This window comes from Anser anser, assembly GCF_964211835.1.
Source record: "Anser anser genome assembly, chromosome: Z".
Taxonomy (NCBI): Eukaryota; Metazoa; Chordata; class Aves; order Anseriformes; family Anatidae; genus Anser; species Anser anser.
The window spans coordinates 71,871,646-71,896,660 of NC_139723.1; the positions used below are offsets into that span (position 1 = coordinate 71,871,646).

At 46.4% G+C, this 25,015-nt stretch overlaps 2 protein-coding genes across 2 annotated transcripts; both read right to left on the minus strand.

The window, feature by feature from the left end:
• Positions 1 to 725: 725 nt before the first annotated feature.
• Positions 726 to 5,618, minus strand: LOC310889783 (large ribosomal subunit protein mL65-like). Its single transcript, XM_083817815.1, has 5 exons — positions 5,009 to 5,618; positions 4,219 to 4,364; positions 2,958 to 3,060; positions 2,297 to 2,473; positions 726 to 1,189 (listed from the first exon to the last, which is right to left on the minus strand). The coding sequence occupies exons 1-5, from the start codon at positions 5,574 to 5,576 to the stop codon at positions 921 to 923; spliced, it is 1,263 nt and encodes a 420-aa protein (XP_083673941.1). The 5' UTR covers positions 5,577 to 5,618; the 3' UTR covers positions 726 to 920.
• Positions 5,619 to 17,604: 11,986 nt separating this feature from the next.
• Positions 17,605 to 22,491, minus strand: LOC310889784 (large ribosomal subunit protein mL65-like). The gene is made up of 5 exons (XM_083817816.1): positions 21,889 to 22,491; positions 21,099 to 21,244; positions 19,838 to 19,940; positions 19,177 to 19,353; positions 17,605 to 18,069 (listed from the first exon to the last, which is right to left on the minus strand). Exons 1-5 carry the CDS (start codon positions 22,454 to 22,456, stop codon positions 17,801 to 17,803), a joined length of 1,263 nt encoding a protein of 420 aa, XP_083673942.1. The 5' UTR covers positions 22,457 to 22,491; the 3' UTR covers positions 17,605 to 17,800.
• Between the last annotated feature and the right edge of the window lie 2,524 nt (positions 22,492 to 25,015).

The following is a 25,015-nucleotide window of genomic DNA, read 5'->3' on the forward strand; positions in this document are numbered from 1 at the left end:
CAAGCCAAGTCACATGTGACGCAGTACTCTCTCTACAAATGCAAGCTGGACGCAATCATTTTTAACAATAACACTAAAAAATAAGAGGTCAGTGGCAGCATACAGAACTACAGAAAATATGCATTTCACTATCTGAAAGCCAGATACCTTGTTAAGTATTCCTAAGCAGTCCTGACACTGTGGATCTTGTTATCAGGGATCCCAGTCATGTCTTTAGCTCAGCTATGCTTTACTGGAAATAGCCCGAAGACATCCAGACAGCAGCAGTGACACACACCCTCAAGATGTGCACAGCTGAAATCAAGGTCCCATGCTAAGGGAAGGCATGCACACTGCAAAATCATTTGAGAGTGCCCTCTGCAGTTCCTGAGGTGACAAGCACTAAAATGTGCATGCATGTTCATAAGAGAATCTTGACCTGCAAGCAAGTTTTATTGTGCTTGTACTACTGCTCAATAAATGCCTACACAGTTCACTGGATATGAAGCAGAAGTGCCAACCCTTTGCCACTAAAAAATCGCTTCCTCTTCTGAGCTCAATTTCTCTTAAAAACATAAGAGCAATGAAGAATTCATTTTTTTCAAGCAGAAAATTAGCAGTTTTTCCACTGTACAGTTTCCAACTCGTAATGTGTTGCTGTGCAACCAAGAGAGCTCCTGGTAGAAACCATCCACACGACTCTGAATGAGGAACAATATGCTTTTCATAGTAAGTATACAAGGGGCAAAGGTATTCCAGACATTTATTTTTCAGTGTACAGTATAATACAGTTCAAGTTAAGAAATATGGACAAAGGTCATGAAATACGTGTATTGTGTTTGCTAGACATAGTTGACTAAGAGCAAGGCATATTCCAAGCCCGTACTCCACAGAGCTACAATGAAGTTCAGGCATGGGAACAGGAATTTTAGTTTAATGATTTACAGCTCTTTTGGTCTGTTTAACAGAAAACGAACCAACTGAAGCAGAACTTCATCATTAAAGCCCTTCACACTACCCTCTTCGACAACATCGTATAATGGCTTACTGTCTGTTCCCCAACAGATATTCTTCCGAGGGTTATTTTTAACAGTTTCTACAGTTAACGCTAAAGTGTTCAGCTGGAAACAAAAGAAAGCAAAGTATTTTCCATCAGTCACTACTGCCTGTGATACAAAAGGACGCGTCACATCTGCTTCATTCCAGAATCCTGCAAAATAAAGAAACAACCCGAGTTACACAGGCCTCAATTCTTATCGGCACTGATGTGATCTAACCACCCACCCACACCTTCTAGGATTTTTACACAAACAGGCATGCGATCCTGAAGTAAGGCTGCTGACATTTTACTTTTCCTCTCACTGTAGCTTCCTTGAATTCACAGAGCTGAAAGAAGACACTGAGCCACTTAGTCATCTCATAAAATTCCTAAAATTACACCTAACGCCTTTCTATCTAACGACTGAGGAGCAGCCAACTGCAGGGAACAGCCAACTGCAGGACTGAGGTTTGGGCGGTATTACACAAGGAAGTATGTTTCTGCATAATTAATTCTCCCGGATTGAAAGCACTCAAAGGCAAAGTTTTAAATAACTCCCTTGAATAAGCTCTGCTTCTTTCACTGGTTCAATTAAATCTTTACGGACCTGCTTAAAGGACGGCCTTCAGAAGAAAAAGCACAAAAAATGACTGCATGAGAGAAAAGGTCAGAGAATATTAGAGCAGGTGTTCATCATGAGGACAGGACGACTTTTACAGACTGAATGTCTTGTAGTCCCAAAGCTGGGAAAAAAATTAAAAAAACCTTGAAGAAAATAGGGAGGCCTGTAGCTTGTATAGTCTTTTAGCTGAAAGTAAGAGACAGGTAGCAGAAGCAAGGAAGATAAGGGATAAAAGGTTAAAAACAAGGAGAAAAACAGCTCCAGGATGACCAATAGTAGCCTTTTGCTCATTAAGGGTCATTTACATATTAAAAATCACACCCATCAAAATGATGATGTGTGGTAATGTGGGATTTGGTGTTCCACCCCCGCTGTTCCTCTGTAATGCGCAAGCTCAGTAGAGAAAAGTTAAGCTATAGCTATAATAAGATAAGTAATAGCCAATCAAATGTAGCCAAGGAGATAGTTTTCACAAGTTTGCTGCGTATAAATTACGGTGATTCGAGTCAGAGGTGTGCTTGCTTTGCGAAAGATCGCCAAGCACCTGACTCTGCAGAGTTATATATCTAATTTAACTAAAAGACCTTTATGTGGATTCCAACTGAGTGCTTATTGGCGCGGCATACCAGGCACCAACCTATGGACAACAGTCTTACCTTGATACATTGCTTGAGCTGCTGTCCAGGCAAAGAGACTTGCGACACCATTAGCTCGATAAACAACTTCAATCTGATCCTCAAGATTCGCTATTTCAAACCTCTCCCTTTTGAGTTTATCAGGAATCAGGTGAAACTGCGTGTGGCCATAACAGCACGGGTCTGCTACCTTTGACCCTGTGACCACCCCAAAAGAAAACAAAATGAGGAGGCAGTGTCACACAACGTTCTTTATGATGCACACAAACAAGATTTTACTGTCAAGCTCCAAGCAGATCAAAGTTAAGACCTCTACCGTAGGGCCTCGTAAGTGCAGAGCCATCCATTTCTCTGTGAGAACGGAGGGCTTGCCGAGTCCAAAAGATAACATACTCAAATGTCTCTGAAGGATATGCATCAGCTCAAGTCCGGCTTTTCTACCAAGTTTCTGTTCAATTCCACTCCTTCAGATCAATCCTGAGACAGAGCAATATATGCTCAAGAGGATGCTACTCCCCACTACATAAGTGACATAGAATCTTTGTTGAGATTCACACGCTCTATATAATAATTAGAAGAAAATAAATATAAACGCTCTCTCTGCTGAGAGAAGGTGAAAGGTCAGGGGTTGCTTTTTTTCCTTTCAAAAAGTAGTTAACATTTCATGACTGGAAACTCTTACCTATAAATACCTTGTTTTCATACTGCTTTTTGAACAGCGGCAGTTTGGACGGTTTGTGATCAATAACGGGAACATCTCCAAGGTCTGACTCCAGCGGCACAATCTTGAAGAAAGCAGAAGAAAGAACAGCCACCCCATAAGTCGTGCTTCTGACATCTGGCTTCACGTCATATCCCATTTCTTGACTAGACACCGGAAAATACAAGTTTTCCTTACGTACCCCATATACATAATTTACTTACTGAAATCAATGAACACTATTTTTGCAAGAGAACCTCCTGTCTCACAACAACTGCTAGTACATGCTTGTTATAATGATGTCTGAGTTTTCTGCAAATTATAAACAACATTGCATGAAATGGTGCTAAGATGATCAGCAACATTTCTAACAGCAAACTAACCGGAACCACCAGGCTGAGCTCACTCTCCCTCTTGCTGGTGTGCTATGTTATGTGTTAAGGGGCACTACATAATTCAAAAAATACAAGAGGTGCCCATGCACCTTAAGCGCTATTAGCAGGCAACAGAGCTTGTGTTCAAATTGTCTTTCTGCCCCAGTTTTGGCTTTTATTGCCCAGACACTTGCTTCAAGATTTTGAGCATCTGACCCTAATAACCTAAACACTGTACAACCACTTTCACAAGAAATGCTCAGCATCAACAGAAAGCAGAGCGTGGGTTTCATTGTGCAGTAGAAATGGGGCAATGGAGACCCTTACAGTTGCTACACAGGTAGCATTCTGCAAAACTAGAAGAAAAAGGTAAGGATATTCAATCAGCTCCCAGAAAACTCAGCGTTCAAGAAAACAAGAGCCTTTAGCGGGTAACAGAGCTCACATTCAAACTACGTATGCTCTCTCCCATTCCAGTCCTTTCATCTCCATTTCTCTCATCACCTTAAATTCTGAGAAGAGGACCTTGCCCATCACATTTCTCACTCTTGATTCCACTTATTCGTACAAGCACAAAAGAAGTTAACAGCCCCAGGCACCTAAGGGCAACAACGCATACCTAAAGCACAAGAACGATCACGCTGAAGTTCAGAACACCATCCCACTGTCTGAAAAGCACTTAACACGGCAAGGTATAAGAGCGTTATCATTTGAGAAACACACCAATGCACTCATTATACAACTGATTAAGCGGGTCCTCCACATAATACTATCACCACCAGCAACACATGCCACAGCACAGCTCCAGCAGCAGTCAGAAGCTGAAGTTAAAATACACATTAGTAAGTTGCTGTTGAAAATATCCACACCTCTGGAAGTTGCTTTGGTACGCGCAGCTGGAGGTGCGGCTTATCATCTATCTGAAACCGCACAGGATCGACTCTACCTTTTCGATGTCCGTGCACAACAACCTCCTCACCGTGATGCCAGTAGTAGTTAACCTCAGGATTTAGGTCTGAAACAGAACAGAGAGGGAGAGGCGTATAGACATCACCCGTCTGCATTTTCAACCACCCCAATTCTGCTCTGTAGCTGCAGCAAAATGGGAGAACCACAACCCACTTATACATGCCAGCAGCAATGACGTGAAACAGCGTCCCTGCTGATGGACAACAGGCAGCGACACCAAGCACACTCACAGACAGAGCCCACCGCCCAGCGTGCCTGTAGAATCCTAGAATCATTAGGGTTGGAAAAGACCTTCAGATCATCTGGTCCAACCATCACCCTACTACCAATGTCACCCACTAAACCATGCCCCTAAGCACCACGTCCAACCTTTCCCTACACACCCCGAGGAACGGTAACTCCACCGCTTCCCTGGTCAACCCCTTCCAGGGCCTGACTACTCTTTCTGAGAAGAAATGTCTCCTCGTTTCCAACCCGAACCTCCCCTGGCACAACTTGAGGCCGTTCCCTCAAGTCCTATCGCTAATTATCTGAGAGAAGAGACCGACCCCCAGCTACCCACGACTTCCTTTCAAGGAGCTGTAGAGAGCAATAAGGTCTCCCCTGAGCCTCCCCTTCCCCACACTAAACAACCCCAGTGCCCTCAGCCGCTCCTCAGTTCCCTCGCCCTCGCCCGCCCCCGCTCCGCACCAAGAGACGAGGCCGCCAGCAGCGGGTTGCGGCCGCACAGGGAGGCGGCGAGGGAGGAGACGAGCTGCGTGAGGAAGGGGCCGGGCGTGTGATCCTGGTCGCGGTAGAGGAACGGCCGCCGCTTGTTCTGGTAGAAGCTCTCCTGCAGCAGCGCGTCGCACGCGAGCGAGCGCAGCGCGCCCAGGTCCAGGTCCGCGTCCGGCGCCGCTCCCGCCGCGGGCCCCGGCTCCTCCGCGGCCTCCGCCGGCGGGGGCAGCCCCGGCACGAAGACGGTCCTGGTGAAGCTCCGGTACCAGCGGTCGGCGTTGAGGGCGAAGGTCTGCGGGTGCACCGTGTACTTGGGCCGCTGCAGCTTCCCGTACAGCCGCAGCTTCTCCTCGATCGAGGCCGCCTCGTGCACCTGCCGGTGGAAGTGCTCCAGGCGCCGCCGCCGGGCCGCCTTGCTCCTGGCCGTGTGCGAGGCCACCACGGGCGGGTAGAGCGGCCCGGGCGGCGGCGGCACGGCGGGCTCCTGCGAGAACCAGCGCCGGCCGAGCCGCAGCAGCCGGCAGCCGCCGGGCGCCGCCATCTCGCAGCGCCGCGGGGCAGGGCAAGGGCGCGGGGCGGGGGCCGCGCGCCTCGGTTGGGCGCCGGGCGCCACGTGACCGGGGCAGCCCTCCAATCGGCGCGCTCCCCAGCAAAGGGCTGCCGGGAAGCGAAGGGAGCGGCCTTCCCGGGAGGCGCGCCGGGGTCCTCCCGGTAGGACGGCGCAGGGTCTGCGCATGCGCCGCGGCCTTCCCTCGGGCTTCCCGGGACGGGAACTACAGCTCCCAGGAGGCGCTGCGGGAGGAGCGGCGGCGGGCCGACTTCTGGGCTTCGCCCCGCCCGCCAGCCGGCCGCTGCCCCGCCCGCCCCAGAACAGTGTGCGTAGGCACCGCGTGTACGTGTCTTACCCGCAGCTCCAGGGAGGTTGGATCGAGCACTTCCCTGGGCTTTTCCTCCAGCCTTTCCCAATGCATCTCAACACTTCCAGTGAAGACATTTTTCCTAATGCCCAAGCTAAACCTCCCCTGTTGCAACTTGAGGACGTTCTCTCTTGTCCTATTGCCTGTTGCTTTGGAGATGAGACAGACCCCCATCCTGCTACAATCTCCTTTGAGGTAGTTGTGAGATAGGCCTCCCCTGATCCTACATTTCTCCAGGGTGAACAACCCCAGCTCCCTCAGCCGCTCCCCGTAAGACTTGTTCTCTAGACTCTTTACCAGCTTCGGTGCCATTCTAAAAAAACTGAACACAGCACTTGAGCTGTGGTCTCAGCACAGCTGAGTATGGGGGGAAAATCACATCCCTAGTGCTGCTGGCCACACTATTTCAGGTCCAGGTCAGGATGCTGTTGGCCTTCTTGGCCACCTGAGCACACTGCTGGTTCATACTCAGCCAACCATCAACCAATACCCCCAAGTCCCTTTCCGCTGGGCAGGTTTCCATTCTCCCTTCCCCCAGCCCATAGCATTGCATGGGGTCATTGTGCCCCAAGTGCAGGACCTGGCACCTGGCCTTGTTGAACCTCATACACTTGGGCTCGGGCCATCAGTCCAGCCCATCCAGATCCCTGTAGAGAACCGTGTCAGGGATTCGGCGCAGGGCATAGAAGGGAGCTCAGAGACCTCCCCAGTTCCAACCCCTTGTTGTGGGCAGGGACACCTGCAGCCTGTCACGTTCCCCAGGGCCTCACCAGACTTGGCCTTGAGCACCTCCAGGGCTGGAGCATCCACAGCTCTGGTCCCCACTACCAAAACCTGTCCATATAACTCCGCTACACTGGCCCCAGGACTGAGCCCTGCGGAACACCACTTGTGATTGGCCTCCAGCTAGATTTAACTGCATTCCCCACAACTCTTTGGGCATGGCCAAAGACAACATGCATTCTGTTTCTCCATCCTTCTACTTTGTTTTTTTGTTTGTTTTTAAACTACACATTCGTTAACCTGAGCTATCTCATAAAAGTTTACCTGGCTGCTGTCCTTTTTATTCCCCAGTATTGTTAACATGTAGATTGCCTAGGGGTAGGTGGGTACTTATGAGTGCAATTAGGGTAGAAGAAACACTATATAGTATAGATAATCTACTCCCTTTCCTAAACTTCAACCTAGCTTTCTGCTGAATTGCTGGTCAGAAGTTCTACTTGGCATAATTTTTGGAATACGTGACAAAGATTGAAAAAGATCTACTAAAAGAGGGTAGATTTAGATTAGGTTTTGGGGGGAACTTCTTTACTCAGAGGATGATGAGGCACTGGAACAGGCTGCCCCGAGAAGCTGTGGATGCCCTACACCTGGAAGTGTTCAAGGCCAGTCTGGATGGGGCTTTGGGTGACCTTCTCTAGCAGGAGATGGCCCAGACTATAGCAGGGAGGTTGGAATTAGGTTATCTTTAAGGTCCCTTCCAACCCAGACCATTTTATGATTCTGTGAAAAGCAATGTTTGGGGCTGAGATTCTCAACTACATTAATGCATAGGTAGTCAAAAGCTGTGCTTTGGTTATAACTGACATGGTGCTTATAAAAGAGAGGCTTAAATGTTAAGTTTCATCCCGGTTATGTGTTGGGCATTTAAGGGGATCACTTGTTTGATTTTGAATCCAGCCACCCTCTTCACCAGAAGGGATGAGATGTGATCTAATTAAAATGGGAGAGACATGATGTGAGCTAGAAGATTTTAAAGTCTTCTGCTTGTCATATGCATAACTTCTCCTCAGCAATTCCAGACTTATTTTTTTTTTTTTTTCTCTAGGTATATACATGGAATTTGAGTCGTCCCTTGGGAAGCATGCTTCAAGCTCAAGGGACAAAAGCTTCGATTTAGATGACGGACAATTTAGGGAGCAACTTCCCTCCTTTTCCCCATTCTACAAGCTCCAGATGCATCTGGAAGCTTTTTCTCCTCGATCAATAAAGGACACTAGCCAAATTTAGCCAAGATAAAGCTATTTAATCTGCTTCCTTGCAATGGATTGACAGACAGACATACAAACTCAGACAGAAGCTTCTGTAAAATCACCATTACAGTTCTTAGACATTTTGCTGCCGCATCTCCTGTTTCAGAACTTGTTTCCTTTGGTGGTTAGAAATGTTCTTCTCATTTCATGCTTGAATATATTAACGGTCAGTTTATACCTGTTTGTCTTCATGCCAGCATTGTTCTTCAGTTTAATTAGCTTTTTTTCCTTTCCAATGTTTGCCTTCTAAAATATTGATGGAGACCAGCCATATCACCTCTCAGTTAGAGAGTCTGTACAAGCTTCTCTCACGCAGAGAAGTCTCCATTTCCCTGATCATCTTAGCAGCCATTTCTTGCATTGCCTCCGGTTTTGCATTTCCATTGCATGTGACCAAATGCTGCCCCTTCTTTCACACTAGGGACTGCATTACCTCCATCAAGATTATTGATCTTCTACCACAGCTGGAGACCTTTCTCAGCATGTTGTCAAATCTGAGTTACCTGCCTTGCAGTTGTACAACACTGTCAACAACTTTTGCATAGGGTATTTTAAGGCTTCAAAAAGTACAGTACAGAACAGAATGTAAGTGATGAAGCAGGTGGATGTGTATAGGATTGTTTTTACTTCCTGTAAGGCTATTCAAAGGCTTACTGTGGTTCCTGCACGCCGATACTGATGACACCAGTAGAGAAGAGGTGTCAGGAACCAGTGCTATGCTTTAACCTACACTAAAAATCCCCGAGCTGCCTACTGATGTTCTTGTCACAGGCCAACTTCAGTTGCTTGGTGTACATTGTGCTACCGTTCTTCCTGATTTTGGAACTGCAAGGGCTTGGATAAAAGTGTCCAGTTGACGGTGCGGTGACAGATGCTGACCTGCTTTGCTTACAGCTCCGTAGTAAGTTTTTGTTCATAATATGTTACCCAACCGTAGATGTCTCTGTTCTAATAAGCAACTGACAGTTGAAAAAGGATCTATTTTCTTTCTTTACTGAGAGAACCTCTCTGATGTATAAAAAGTATCCTAAACTGATAAACGTAACACCTTTTGATTGCTTAACCCATTCCGTATATACATGCAGTAGGGAAAAGCCGTTATCACCTTTCCTGACTGCAATCCACGAACAAAAACATGCATCTTTGAGCAAATATGCAAATATTTTTATAGGGATGTAAAGTGCACGTGTAAGCTGAACTTTTTATTACACATCCTTCAAAATGCAAGTGCTTCTGCAACTCTGTAGCAGTCCAAGCAGCACCGATCTGAATTAAGTTTGTATTATGTTTCAACTGCTATTTTAAAGCAGTTTCTCAAACGAATGCCTTTTGGTCTAGAATTGGCTACGTTCGTGTATCCATCAAAGATCACACTCCCACTCCTCACCTTAGGCAAAATCAAAAAAAAAAAAAAAAGTGTTTCTGACCACAATTTCCACTTAACTGAGAAAAAAAATTTAAAAGAAGGTAACTCAAAGGTGAACTACTTCCTAATTCTTGTGTGAATGTAATGAAAGCGCCCTGCATCATTTCAAAGCAAGGAGCATCCAAGTAGGCATTGGAAAGATAGACAGGCAAATTATACCTTCTGTGGCTCTAGATCCCGTTACTGCAGGGCTGCGAGAATGGCAGTGGCTTTCAAGACCACTCTGGCTTCACAGGTTTGTAAAGATGAAAAGCTCAAAAAGCTTACCTTGGAGACATGCCTTGACAAAGCCTAACTTCACTAAGCTTGCCCATTAGCAAAAAAGCCAGAAATCCTTTGTGAAAAGTAGATTTCTCAGTCACTTTTATATAGTGTTTCAGTGTTATTGTAGCAATTACAAACAGTACCTCATACATTTCTCATGCATTTGGGGGAAAAACAGATAGTGGGCATCCCATATACGCACTTCTGGGCCACTGTGTGCACACAAGACAAGTTGTTGTAAGGATTCTTTTGTTTCAGCAGAAAAAGCAGAAGCATCAGCTAATTTTAACACTTACCCATTGAGATATCTTGCAATCGAATCAAAAAATCTTCATGTGAAATTAGAGATTCATCTCCTAAAAGAAAGAGGGGTTGATCGACTGGAGGAAATAGTATACTGTCATTTTGAAAAGCAAGGAGAGCTATTGGTGTGAAACAATTGGTAAGTGACAATTCAAACATTTGCATTAAGAGACTTTGTCATTCACTCAATTACAATATTGACCTGCTGAAAGATGTATGCTTTTATGAGAAAATTTGTAGAGTCAGCTCCATTGTTCCAATGACTAAGATATGGGAAAGACTGTTGAGTAGACTCAGTCGTCTCAGTATGAACGTGAAGGACTGGATGAAGAGCACAGGTGTTGCAAAAGAAAGCTAACATATATAAATGTTTTTATAATATATTAACAAGCGGAAAGTATTTATGTTTGTCTTCAAAGGTGTAGTGAAGTTGAAAAGTGAGGAATGGCAGACACTCCACTTACTTTCTCTTTCCTTCTGCTGTCAAAGAAGCACATTTTGTTGTTTGTTATTTGTTTTGTTTTCTTTTTTTCTCAAGTGTAAATGGCATACATGTCCAGTTATTGGCAACTGCTTGTGTGCTTTTTAGAGTCTTGGAAACTTAACTTCAGGTGCCATGATTATCTATAAAATTCTTTTGGCAAACAAGTATTAGTGATAAAGTATTTCTCTGCTGCATTAAAAAAAAAAAAATTTAGCTGGCGAAAAAAAAAATTCTAGCCCTTCAAAGATGAAAAGTGCTGGTAGAAAGCACACAAACTTTCCAATGGCCATCAAAACCTAAAGACTCTGCCTCTACAAACCATATATCCCATAATAGTTCTTTGGCTGCACAAAAGACATGTTTTCCTCAGTAGGCGAAAAGTGGGCCTTGCAGCATAACCTGAAACTTAATTTGAAGTTATTACAAGCCAAGGGAAGCAGATCTTCAGATCTGAATGATACAGTGTGCTCAATGAAGACTATACAGCCCTCTACATCATATGCCATTTCTCCCAACCTGAGAAGAACTGAAGGAAGGCAGCACAGGGATGAAGAGTTCAAGAAAGTCATGGGTCTGCTCTTTGCACATACTGAGCTGGTCCAGCCCTGGGATGTGGGCTACAATGCTTCACATGGTAAATCCACACACCAGACCCATGACTGTGCAAAAAGCTGGTTCCTCGGCTGGATATGACTTGTGTCAAGCCAGCTTGGAGACCGAGACATTAAATTGGCCTTTCTTTTTATCTCTATAGCTATAGTATTCAAAAGTGTAACAAAACCAGTACCTAGAATTTGATGGGAACACCAGGACAAAACAAACAAGCAAAACCCCACCATAGAAGGAAGGAAATACTGGTCACCATATTGATTTCCAAATGCAGCCCCAAATTCAGTTACTATCTCAATTTGATATGCCTGACTTTTTAAACGATGAAAAAATGCACAAGCACAGGTCCTTCTCGGACAAAATGTTCCACACTTGAAGCATCATTCCTTTAGTCTGAATAGCTTAAGGGCCTGGAGAGGTGTATTTAGTAATAAAAAAGTAATTGCACCTTTTTCTAAACAGTAGAGGAACACTTATTATTGGATTCTCAAGTGCTGACTAATGAAATTACTTAGACCGTCTTCCCTAACTGGACTTAACTTTTGGTGTATATGAAGGTCAGCTGGAAGTCAGTCTAGAGGACAACTGTGAGATAAGTACATGACCTGGCTAACAACTCATGACTGATGCACAGTCAAACAGTTGCTACGACAGTATTTCTAAAGAGGAGAATAACGACATATAGTTACAGGTTTTCTATTTTCTTTCTGCAGATACCTTAAACGCTGATTTCCTGACTTCTGGAAGGGTCGTTTTCCTGCATTGTAGAGGCAAACACGCTGGAGGGGACCACAGGCCAACCTTACTCAAAGTAGGGCCACTTAGATTAGGCTGCTCAGGGTTGTGTCCAGTCAATACTTGGATACCTCCAGGGATGTAGATTGTAGGGCTGTTTTGGATCTCCGATACAGTGTTTGTTCATCCTCGTGGCAATTTTTTTTTTCTCATATCAAGTCAGAATTTCCTGAGTTCCATCTTGTGTCTATTGTCCCTCCGCCTTTTACTCTGGTCCTCCTCCTCCTTCTCCTCCAATGACAATAACAACACCACCAAGAAAAAGGCTGGCTCCATTTTCTCTAAGCCCTCCATTAGGTAACTGAAGACAGCAACTCCAGTTCTGATGTGAATTTCTCATGAACTTAAGCCATGAATTGAGAGAGAGAAGTCTAAGCCATTACCACAACATCTACAAAGTCTTTTATGATACAGCATTACTTGCAGACTACAGAATCACTCCTTTATGACAGCTTTTGTATTTCAGTACAACAACAAATAAGGCAATTGCATGTGAAAAATTCAGAGGGCAGTGTGTTTGGTGAAAAGCTGACACTACATGAAGTATTTAAGCTGTCAAAAAGGGCATGCATTAAAAACGCAAAAGAAAATGGTGCCCTGCTTTTGCCAAGATACTTTGAGGCACATTGTGAAGGAAAGTGCAAAGAGCAATACCACCAGATGTCACCCTCCTTCCACTGACAATTCAGCAGCAGTCTTTTTTTCTTTTTTTTCCTACTGTTTTTGAGTTTCCAAATATCACTGGTTGAACAAGTAACATGCTGATCACGATTATGCTTTGCCAGATGTGTTGGTTTGTAATCCAATTAAAAATTGTGTGGTGGTGGTGGTGGCAGTGGTGCTGGTAGTAAGAGGAGGAGGGGGAGGAGGAGGAGAAGGAGGAGCCTTGTGCTCAGTTTTAAAAGGCTCACTCTCAGGTGAGAATGCAATTTGGGTTTTGCTGCTAATCTAAGATGAAATATCATCAGTTAAGTTCATCCAATACTGCTGTAGCACAGTCCACCAGACAGTTGATTGATGGAGGGCATGAAGTCAAGGTCTTATTCCCATATCTGTTACTGACATACTGTATGGATTGGGCAAGACATTTCACTTCAGCTTTTCAGTTTTCCCTCTGCCGTTGACAGATTAGATTCCTCAGTGTAGTCTCCAATTATGATGGCTACATTAACCTTGAAATTAGTGATAAATGTTAATGATGTGATCTGCTCCAGTAGGCCTGAATGTAAATGAATCCAGAATCATTAAGGTTGGAAAAGACCTTCAAGATCATAAGGTCCAACCATCCCCCTACAATCAATATAACCCACTTAACCATCTCTGTAAAGACCACATCCAACCTTTCCTAAGTACCCTCAGGTATGGTGACTCCACCACCTCCCTGGGCAACCCATTCCAATGCCTAACCACTGTTTCTAAGGAGAAATTTCTCCTAATTTCCAACCTAAGCCTCCTCTGGCTCAACTTGAGGACATTCTCTCTTGTCCTGTCACTAGTTATCTGCAAGAAAAGGCTGACCCCCAGCACCCTACAACTTCCTTTCAGATAGCTGTAGAGAACAATAAGGTCTCCCCTGAGCCTCCTCTTCCCCAGACTAAACAACCCCAGTTCTCTCAGCTGCTCCTCACATGACTTCTGTTCCAGACCCTTCACCCTCTTTGTAGCCCTTCTCTGGAGGTGTTCCAGGGTCTCGATATCTTTCCTGTAGTGAGGGGCCTAAAACTGAACACAATACTCAAGGTGCAGCCTCACCAGAGCAGAGTACAGGGGGACAATCACCTCCCTGGTCCTGCTGGCTGCACAATTCCTGACACAAGCCAGGATGCCATTGGACTATTCCAGGGGGTTGCTATGACCAAAGCAAAGGACCCAGGCCTTACCCATGTTGAACCTCGTCCCATAGAATAGATGACCTATCCTATCACCTTCCCTGGCTTCACGGTCAGGCTGACAGGCCTGTAGTTCCCTGAATCTTCCTTACAACCCTTCTTGTAGATGGGCGTCACATTAGCAAATTTCCAGTCATCTGGGACCTCTCCAGTTGACTATGACTGCTGATAGACGGTGGAAAACATATTGGCAATCATATCCACCAGCTCCCTCATCACTCCCGTGTGGATCCCATCTGGCCCCATTGGCTTATGGCAGTCCTGGTGGAGTAGAAGGTCTCTGTTTCCACCTGGGGGATTTGTTCTGCTCCCCGTCCCAGACTTCCAGGACGGGAGGCTGAGTACCCCGAGGATAACTGGTCTGACTATTAAAGACGGATGTAAAGAAGGCATTGTGAATCTTGGCCTTTTCCTTGTCCTCAGTAGTCATGTTTCACCACCACATACAATAAAGGATGGAGATTCTTCTTCAACCTCCCCTTATTGTTAACATATCTGTAAAAACATATTTTGTTGTTTTTTACCACTGTAGCCAGGTTGAGCTCATGCTGGGCTTTAGCCTTTCTGATCTGTCCCCTGCATACGCTAGGAAATTCCTTGCACGCTCCCCAGGTTGCCTGTCCCTTCTTCCACTGGACATAAACTCTCTTTTTGTCCCAGACACACATCAAAAGTTCCCTGTTCAGCCACACCGGCCTTCTTCCCCACCAGCTAGACTTACGGCACACAGAGACAGCCTGCTCCTGCACCTTTAAGACTTCCTTCTTGAGGAGCTCCAGCCATCCTGGGCCCCTCTGCCCTCCAGGGCTGGCTCCCAAGGGACCCTCCCTGCCAGTGTCCTGAACAGTTCAAAGTCTGCCCTCTGCAAGTCCAAGGTAGCAGTTTTACTGACCCAGGGGGGTCAGCAACTTTGTGGCTTCACAAAGAATAGAGAACTCTACCATTTTGTGGTCACTCTGCCCAAGACAGCTCCCTACCACCACATCTCCCACCAGTCCTTCTCTGTTTGTGAACAGCAGGCCTAGCAGGGCACCCCCTCTGGTAGGCTCACTAACCAGCTGAGTCAGGAAGCTCTCTTCCACATGCTCCAGGAACCTCCAAGACTGCTTCCTCGGGGCTGTACTTCCAGCATATGTCCAGGAAGTTAAAGTCCCCCATGAGAACAAGTGCTGACAATTGAGTGACTTCTGCCAGCTGCTTATAGAACGCTTCATCCGTCTCTCCATCCTGGTTTCGTGGTCTGCATCAGGGCCTCACCAGGATGTCTGCCTTGTTGGCCAACAGCCTGATCCTTATCCGCAGGGACTCTATCTTATCATTCCCAGCCACAAACTCTACAACATCGAAATACTCTCTAATATAGAGAGCTACACCACCACACCTCCTTAGTTGCCTGTCCCTCCTGAACAGCTTGTAGCCATCCATTGCAGCACTCCAGTCATGGGAGTGGTCCCACCATGTTTCAGTGCTGGCGACTAGGTCATAGTTTGCTTGCCACACAATGGCTTCCAGCTCCTCCTGTTTGTTGCCTCATGCTGTTTGCATAAGCATAGAAGCACTTCAGTTGAGCCTTTGCCTGCACCCCCAACACTGGCATTGCTCCCCCTGGCTCATCTCTAGCAAGCCTCGTTTCATCCCCATCCTCCTATGTGCCTAGTAGGAAGACCTCTCAACAAGCCCTGCCAGCTCCTGGGCTAGGATCCATTTCCCCATTTGAGACAGGTGGGACCCATCTGCAGCTATCAAGCCAGCTGCCAAGTAAACTGTCCCATGTTCAAAAAAGCAAAATTCCTGCGATGGCACCAGCCTTTCAGACATGTATTTATCAGCTGGGTTTTCTGGGCCCTCTCAGTAATAACAGGAAAAAGGATCCAAGCTTGTAGTTTTGTGTTAAAAAGCAAAATCAACAGAACAGAATGCTAAAGAATGCTGCTCCCACGGGACAAAGCAGTAACATCACAAAGTTTCTGCTGAACTAAGCTCAAGAACAGGAATGCTGCAGCTTCTGTGTTTCCTGCTTTTAAACACTTAGTAGTTATACAACCTTAAAAGAGCTTTTCACTTTATCATTGTACTGAAGCATTAAGCACCCTGAACAGATGAGTACAAGATGAAAGATGGCTGCAGAAAATTGCATGCATTATGAGGCCTCAACTTTGCCAGTCAGTACAAAGAAGCAGAACAAAACCCATCACACCTTTTAATCTCTAGAAGGGAAAACAGTGCCACCCACTGCTTTTCCAGGGGATCTCCTTGCCTTTTGAGACACCTGCAGAAAGCTGCACTTGGTACTTTGCAATTACAAAATAGCCACCTCCTGCTGTCTTGCCTTCCTCTCTCACTCCAAAACTGGGTTCTTCTACCAGGCTATGCATCTACACCACTATTTCAGTCACTAGTAAAGCTGCACAAAGGAAAATCACCCTTCTGTGAACTTGTTCTACCACAGCTGGACCCTCAGGATAGACAAAGGCTGAATCCCAGAAAAAAAATTAATTTGCTTCCCGTGGGAGCAGGATTTTCTTTGATTTTACATCAGGTGTCTGCAGACATTACTTACAATGCAACATACACAGTTTCAAGCTGAAGGTGAAAAAACATACCAGACCCATCTGTGATGATTGTCTGCCAGGTCACAATATGCAAGTGTCTTTTAAAAGAGTGTTCTTCCATTCATTTTTTAAATCACCCCTTCATCACACCAGAAAACAAATGCTACCAGTCACTCACTTCCAAGCAAGGTCATAGTTCACTCTTTAAAACCAACATGCCTACTCAGTAGTTTATCTTCTGTTCCCGCTTGGAACAGGCAGGATTTTAATCCGAGGATAAGCAATGATCAGAATTAGAAATACTCAAGCTTTGCTAAACAAAAAAGAGTATATTACTTCCATCAAAAAGAAACCTGTACTGAGGTACCCGGTCAGTGCCACAGCTGGGCGCATACTTCTAGATTACCTTTAACTGGTGAAGAAAGCGGAAGCCCTGTTTTTTCCCCAAAAGAGCAAAGCATCGATTACGTAACTCTCTAAAACTAGTCTCTCATTAGAAAAATAATCTGCAAGCCAGTTCACAACATGAAGTAGGATCCCTACGCGTCTGAAGGACGCGCAGACAAGTACTTCAAGCCAAGTCACATGTGACGCAGTACTCTCTCTACAAATGCAAGCTGGACGCAATCATTTTTAACAATAACACTAAAAAATAAGAGGTCAGTGGCAGCATACAGAACTACAGAAAATATGCATTTCACTATCTGAAAGCCAGATACCTTGTTAAGTATTCCTAAGCAGTCCTGACACTGTGGATCTTGTTATCAGGGATCCCAGTCATGTCTTTAGCTCAGCTATGCTTTACTGGAAATAGCCCGAAGACATCCAGACAGCAGCAGTGACACACACCCTCAAGATGTGCACAGCTGAAATCAAGGTCCCATGCTAAGGGAAGGCATGCACACTGCAAAATCATTTGAGAGTGCCCTCTGCAGTTCCTGAGGTGACAAGCACTAAAATGTGCATGCATGTTCATAAGAGAATCTTGACCTGCAAGCAAGTTTTATTGTGCTTGTACTACTGCTCAATAAATGCCTACACAGTTCACTGGATATGAAGCAGAAGTGCCAACCCTTTGCCACTAAAAAATCGCTTCCTCTTCTGAGCTCAATTTCTCTTAAAAACATAAGAGCAATGAAGAATTCATTTTTTTCAAGCAGAAAATTAGCAGTTTTTCCACTGTACAGTTTCCAACTCGTAATGTGTTGCTGTGCAACCAAGAGAGCTCCTGGTAGAAACCATCCACACGACTCTGAATGAGGAACAATATGCTTTTCATAGTAAGTATACAAGGGGCAAAGGTATTCCAGACATTTATTTTTTCAGTGTACAGTATAATACAGTTCAAGTTAAGAAATATGGACAAAGGTCATGAAATACGTGTATTGTGTTTGCTAGACATAGTTGACTAAGAGCAAGGCATATTCCAAGCCCGTACTCCACAGAGCTACAATGAAGTTCAGGCATGGGAACAGGAATTTTAGTTTAATGATTTACAGCTCTTTTGGTCTGTTTAACAGAAAACGAACCAACTGAAGCAGAACTTCATCATTAAAGCCCTTCACACTACCCTCTTCGACAACATCGTATAATGGCTTACTGTCTGTTCCCCAACAGATATTCTTCCGAGGGTTATTTTTAACAGTTTCTACAGTTAACGCTAAAGTGTTCAGCTGGAAACAAAAGAAAGCAAAGTATTTTCCATCAGTCACTACTGCCTGTGATACAAAAGGACGCGTCACATCTGCTTCATTCCAGAATCCTGCAAAATAAAGAAACAACCCGAGTTACACAGGCCTCAATTCTTATCGGCACTGATGTGATCTAACCACCCACCCACACCTTCTAGGATTTTTACACAAACAGGCATGCGATCCTGAAGTAAGGCTGCTGACATTTTACTTTTCCTCTCACTGTAGCTTCCTTGAATTCACAGAGCTGAAAGAAGACACTGAGCCACTTAGTCATCTCATAAAATTCCTAAAATTACACCTAACGCCTTTCTATCTAACGACTGAGGAGCAGCCAACTGCAGGGAACAGCCAACTGCAGGACTGAGGTTTGGGCGGTATTACACAAGGAAGTATGTTTCTGCATAATTAATTCTCCCGGATTGAAAGCACTCAAAGGCAAAGTTTTAAATAACTCCCTTGAATAAGCTCTGCTTCTTTCACTGGTTCAATTAAATCTTTACGGACCTGCTTAAAGGACGGCCTTCAGAAGAAAAAGCACAAAAAATGACTGCATGAGAGAAAAGGTCAGAGAATATTAGAGCAGGTGTTCATCATGAGGACAGGACGACTTTTACAGACTGAATGTCTTGTAGTCCCAAAGCTGGGAAAAAAATTAAAAAAACCTTGAAGAAAATAGGGAGGCCTGTAGCTTGTATAGTCTTTTAGCTGAAAGTAAGAGACAGGTAGCAGAAGCAAGGAAGATAAGGGATAAAAGGTTAAAAACAAGGAGAAAAACAGCTCCAGGATGACCAATAGTAGCCTTTTGCTCATTAAGGGTCATTTACATATTAAAAATCACACCCATCAAAATGATGATGTGTGGTAATGTGGGATTTGGTGTTCCACCCCCGCTGTTCCTCTGTAATGCGCAAGCTCAGTAGAGAAAAGTTAAGCTATAGCTATAATAAGATAAGTAATAGCCAATCAAATGTAGCCAAGGAGATAGTTTTCACAAGTTTGCTGCGTATAAATTACGGTGATTCGAGTCAGAGGTGTGCTTGCTTTGCGAAAGATCGCCAAGCACCTGACTCTGCAGAGTTATATATCTAATTTAACTAAAAGACCTTTATGTGGATTCCAACTGAGTGCTTATTGGCGCGGCATACCAGGCACCAACCTATGGACAACAGTCTTACCTTGATACATTGCTTGAGCTGCTGTCCAGGCAAAGAGACTTGCGACACCATTAGCTCGATAAACAACTTCAATCTGATCCTCAAGATTCGCTATTTCAAACCTCTCCCTTTTGAGTTTATCAGGAATCAGGTGAAACTGCGTGTGGCCATAACAGCACGGGTCTGCTACCTTTGACCCTGTGACCACCCCAAAAGAAAACAAAATGAGGAGGCAGTGTCACACAACGTTCTTTATGATGCACACAAACAAGATTTTACTGTCAAGCTCCAAGCAGATCAAAGTTAAGACCTCTACCGTAGGGCCTCGTAAGTGCAGAGCCATCCATTTCTCTGTGAGAACGGAGGGCTTGCCGAGTCCAAAAGATAACATACTCAAATGTCTCTGAAGGATATGCATCAGCTCAAGTCCGGCTTTTCTACCAAGTTTCTGTTCAATTCCACTCCTTCAGATCAATCCTGAGACAGAGCAATATATGCTCAAGAGGATGCTACTCCCCACTACATAAGTGACATAGAATCTTTGTTGAGATTCACACGCTCTATATAATAATTAGAAGAAAATAAATATAAACGCTCTCTCTGCTGAGAGAAGGTGAAAGGTCAGGGGTTGCTTTTTTTCCTTTCAAAAAGTAGTTAACATTTCATGACTGGAAACTCTTACCTATAAATACCTTGTTTTCATACTGCTTTTTGAACAGCGGCAGTTTGGACGGTTTGTGATCAATAACGGGAACATCTCCAAGGTCTGACTCCAGCGGCACAATCTTGAAGAAAGCAGAAGAAAGAACAGCCACCCCATAAGTCGTGCTTCTGACATCTGGCTTCACGTCATATCCCATTTCTTGACTAGACACCGGAAAATACAAGTTTTCCTTACGTACCCCATATACATAATTTACTTACTGAAATCAATGAACACTATTTTTGCAAGAGAACCTCCTGTCTCACAACAACTGCTAGTACATGCTTGTTATAATGATGTCTGAGTTTTCTGCAAATTATAAACAACATTGCATGAAATGGTGCTAAGATGATCAGCAACATTTCTAACAGCAAACTAACCGGAACCACCAGGCTGAGCTCACTCTCCCTCTTGCTGGTGTGCTATGTTATGTGTTAAGGGGCACTACATAATTCAAAAAATACAAGAGGTGCCCATGCACCTTAAGCGCTATTAGCAGGCAACAGAGCTTGTGTTCAAATTGTCTTTCTGCCCCAGTTTTGGCTTTTATTGCCCAGACACTTGCTTCAAGATTTTGAGCATCTGACCCTAATAACCTAAACACTGTACAACCACTTTCACAAGAAATGCTCAGCATCAACAGAAAGCAGAGCGTGGGTTTCATTGTGCAGTAGAAATGGGGCAATGGAGACCCTTACAGTTGCTACACAGGTAGCATTCTGCAAAACTAGAAGAAAAAGGTAAGGATATTCAATCAGCTCCCAGAAAACTCAGCGTTCAAGAAAACAAGAGCCTTTAGCGGGTAACAGAGCTCACATTCAAACTACGTATGCTCTCTCCCATTCCAGTCCTTTCATCTCCATTTCTCTCATCACCTTAAATTCTGAGAAGAGGACCTTGCCCATCACATTTCTCACTCTTGATTCCACTTATTCGTACAAGCACAAAAGAAGTTAACAGCCCCAGGCACCTAAGGGCAACAACGCATACCTAAAGCACAAGAACGATCACGCTGAAGTTCAGAACACCATCCCACTGTCTGAAAAGCACTTAACACGGCAAGGTATAAGAGCGTTATCATTTGAGAAACACACCAATGCACTCATTATACAACTGATTAAGCGGGTCCTCCACATAATACTATCACCACCAGCAACACATGCCACAGCACAGCTCCAGCAGCAGTCAGAAGCTGAAGTTAAAATACACATTAGTAAGTTGCTGTTGAAAATATCCACACCTCTGGAAGTTGCTTTGGTACGCGCAGCTGGAGGTGCGGCTTATCATCTATCTGAAACCGCACAGGATCGACTCTACCTTTTCGATGTCCGTGCACAACAACCTCCTCACCGTGATGCCAGTAGTAGTTAACCTCAGGATTTAGGTCTGAAACAGAACAGAGAGGGAGAGGCGTATAGACATCACCCGTCTGCATTTTCAACCACCCCAATTCTGCTCTGTAGCTGCAGCAAAATGGGAGAACCACAACCCACTTATACATGCCAGCAGCAATGACGTGAAACAGCGTCCCTGCTGATGGACAACAGGCAGCGACACCAAGCACACTCACAGACAGAGCCCACCGCCCAGCGTGCCTGTAGAATCCTAGAATCATTAGGGTTGGAAAAGACCTTCAGATCATCTGGTCCAACCATCACCCTACTACCAATGTCACCCACTAAACCATGCCCCTAAGCACCACGTCCAACCTTTCCCTACACACCCCGAGGAACGGTAACTCCACCGCTTCCCTGGTCAACCCCTTCCAGGGCCTGACTACTCTTTCTGAGAAGAAATGTCTCCTCGTTTCCAACCCGAACCTCCCCTGGCACAACTTGAGGCCGTTCCCTCAAGTCCTATCGCTAATTATCTGAGAGAAGAGACCGACCCCCAGCTACCCACGACTTCCTTTCAAGGAGCTGTAGAGAGCAATAAGGTCTCCCCTGAGCCTCCCCTTCCCCACACTAAACAACCCCAGTGCCCTCAGCCGCTCCTCAGTTCCCTCGCCCTCGCCCGCCCCCGCTCCGCACCAAGAGACGAGGCCGCCAGCAGCGGGTTGCGGCCGCACAGGGAGGCGGCGAGGGAGGAGACGAGCTGCGTGAGGAAGGGGCCGGGCGTGTGATCCTGGTCGCGGTAGAGGAACGGCCGCCGCTTGTTCTGGTAGAAGCTCTCCTGCAGCAGCGCGTCGCACGCGAGCGAGCGCAGCGCGCCCAGGTCCAGGTCCGCGTCCGGCGCCGCTCCCGCCGCGGGCCCCGGCTCCTCCGCGGCCTCCGCCGGCGGGGGCAGCCCCGGCACGAAGACGGTCCTGGTGAAGCTCCGGTACCAGCGGTCGGCGTTGAGGGCGAAGGTCTGCGGGTGCACCGTGTACTTGGGCCGCTGCAGCTTCCCGTACAGCCGCAGCTTCTCCTCGATCGAGGCCGCCTCGTGCACCTGCCGGTGGAAGTGCTCCAGGCGCCGCCGCCGGGCCGCCTTGCTCCTGGCCGTGTGCGAGGCCACCACGGGCGGGTAGAGCGGCCCGGGCGGCGGCGGCACGGCGGGCTCCTGCGAGAACCAGCGCCGGCCGAGCCGCAGCAGCCGGCAGCCGCCGGGCGCCGCCATCTCGCAGCGCCGCGGGGCAGGGCAAGGGCGCGGGGCGGGGGCCGCGCGCCTCGGTTGGGCGCCGGGCGCCACGTGACCGGGGCAGCCCTCCAATCGGCGCGCTCCCCAGCAAAGGGCTGCCGGGAAGCGAAGGGAGCGGCCTTCCCGGGAGGCGCGCCGGGGTCCTCCCGGTAGGACGGCGCAGGGTCTGCGCATGCGCCGCGGCCTTCCCTCGGGCTTCCCGGGACGGGAACTACAGCTCCCAGGAGGCGCTGCGGGAGGAGCGGCGGCGGGCCGACTTCTGGGCTTCGCCCCGCCCGCCAGCCGGCCGCTGCCCCGCCCGCCCCAGAACAGTGTGCGTAGGCACCGCGTGTACGTGTCTTACCCGTAGCTCCAGGGAGGTTGGATCGAGCACTTCCCTGGGCTTTTCCTCCAGCCTTTCTCAATGCATCTCAACACTTCCAGTGAAGACATTTTTCCTAATGCCCAAGCTAAACCTCCCCTGTTGCAACTTGAGGACGTTCTCTCTTGTCCTATTGCCTGTTGCTTTGGAGATGAGACAGACCCCCATCCTGCTACAATCTCCTTTGAGGTAGTTGTGAGATAGGCCTCCCCTGATCCTACATTTCTCCAGGGTGAACAACCCCAGCTCCCTCAGCCGCTCCCCGTAAGACTTGTTCTCTAGACTCTTTACCAGCTTCGGTGCCATTCTAAAAAAACTGAACACAGCACTTGAGCTGTGGTCTCAGCACAGCTGAGTATGGGGGGAAAATCACATCCCTAGTGCTGCTGGCCACACTATTTCAGGTCCAGGTCAGGATGCTGTTGGCCTTCTTGGCCACCTGAGCACACTGCTGGTTCATACTCAGCCAACCATCAACCAATACCCCCAAGTCCCTTTCCGCTGGGCAGGTTTCCATTCTCCCTTCCCCCAGCCCATAGCATTGCATGGGGTCATTGTGCCCCAAGTGCAGGACCTGGCACCTGGCCTTGTTGAACCTCATACACTTGGGCTCGGGCCATCAGTCCAGCCCATCCAGATCCCTGTAGAGAACCGTGTCAGGGATTCGGCGCAGGGCATAGAAGGGAGCTCAGAGACCTCCCCAGTTCCAACCCCTTGTTGTGGGCAGGGACACCTGCAGCCTGTCACGTTCCCCAGGGCCTCACCAGACTTGGCCTTGAGCACCTCCAGGGCTGGAGCATCCACAGCTCTGGTCCCCACTACCAAAACCTGTCCATATAACTCCGCTACACTGGCCCCAGGACTGAGCCCTGCGGAACACCACTTGTGATTGGCCTCCAGCTAGATTTAACTGCATTCCCCACAACTCTTTGGGCATGGCCAAAGACAACATGCATTCTGTTTCTCCATCCTTCTACTTTGTTTTTTTGTTTGTTTTTAAACTACACATTCGTTAACCTGAGCTATCTCATAAAAGTTTACCTGGCTGCTGTCCTTTTTATTCCCCAGTATTGTTAACATGTAGATTGCCTAGGGGTAGGTGGGTACTTATGAGTGCAATTAGGGTAGAAGAAACACTATATAGTATAGATAATCTACTCCCTTTCCTAAACTTCAACCTAGCTTTCTGCTGAATTGCTGGTCAGAAGTTCTACTTGGCATAATTTTTGGAATACGTGACAAAGATTGAAAAAGATCTACTAAAAGAGGGTAGATTTAGATTAGGTTTTGGGGGGAACTTCTTTACTCAGAGGATGATGAGGCACTGGAACAGGCTGCCCCGAGAAGCTGTGGATGCCCTACACCTGGAAGTGTTCAAGGCCAGTCTGGATGGGGCTTTGGGTGACCTTCTCTAGCAGGAGATGGCCCAGACTATAGCAGGGAGGTTGGAATTAGGTTATCTTTAAGGTCCCTTCCAACCCAGACCATTTTATGATTCTGTGAAAAGCAATGTTTGGGGCTGAGATTCTCAACTACATTAATGCATAGGTAGTCAAAAGCTGTGCTTTGGTTATAACTGACATGGTGCTTATAAAAGAGAGGCTTAAATGTTAAGTTTCATCCCGGTTATGTGTTGGGCATTTAAGGGGATCACTTGTTTGATTTTGAATCCAGCCACCCTCTTCACCAGAAGGGATGAGATGTGATCTAATTAAAATGGGAGAGACATGATGTGAGCTAGAAGATTTTAAAGTCTTCTGCTTGTCATATGCATAACTTCTCCTCAGCAATTCCAGACTTATTTTTTTTTTTTTTTCTCTAGGTATATACATGGAATTTGAGTCGTCCCTTGGGAAGCATGCTTCAAGCTCAAGGGACAAAAGCTTCGATTTAGATGACGGACAATTTAGGGAGCAACTTCCCTCCTTTTCCCCATTCTACAAGCTCCAGATGCATCTGGAAGCTTTTTCTCCTCGATCAATAAAGGACACTAGCCAAATTTAGCCAAGATAAAGCTATTTAATCTGCTTCCTTGCAATGGATTGACAGACAGACATACAAACTCAGACAGAAGCTTCTGTAAAATCACCATTACAGTTCTTAGACATTTTGCTGCCGCATCTCCTGTTTCAGAACTTTTTTCCTTTGGTGGTTAGAAATGTTCTTCTCATTTCATG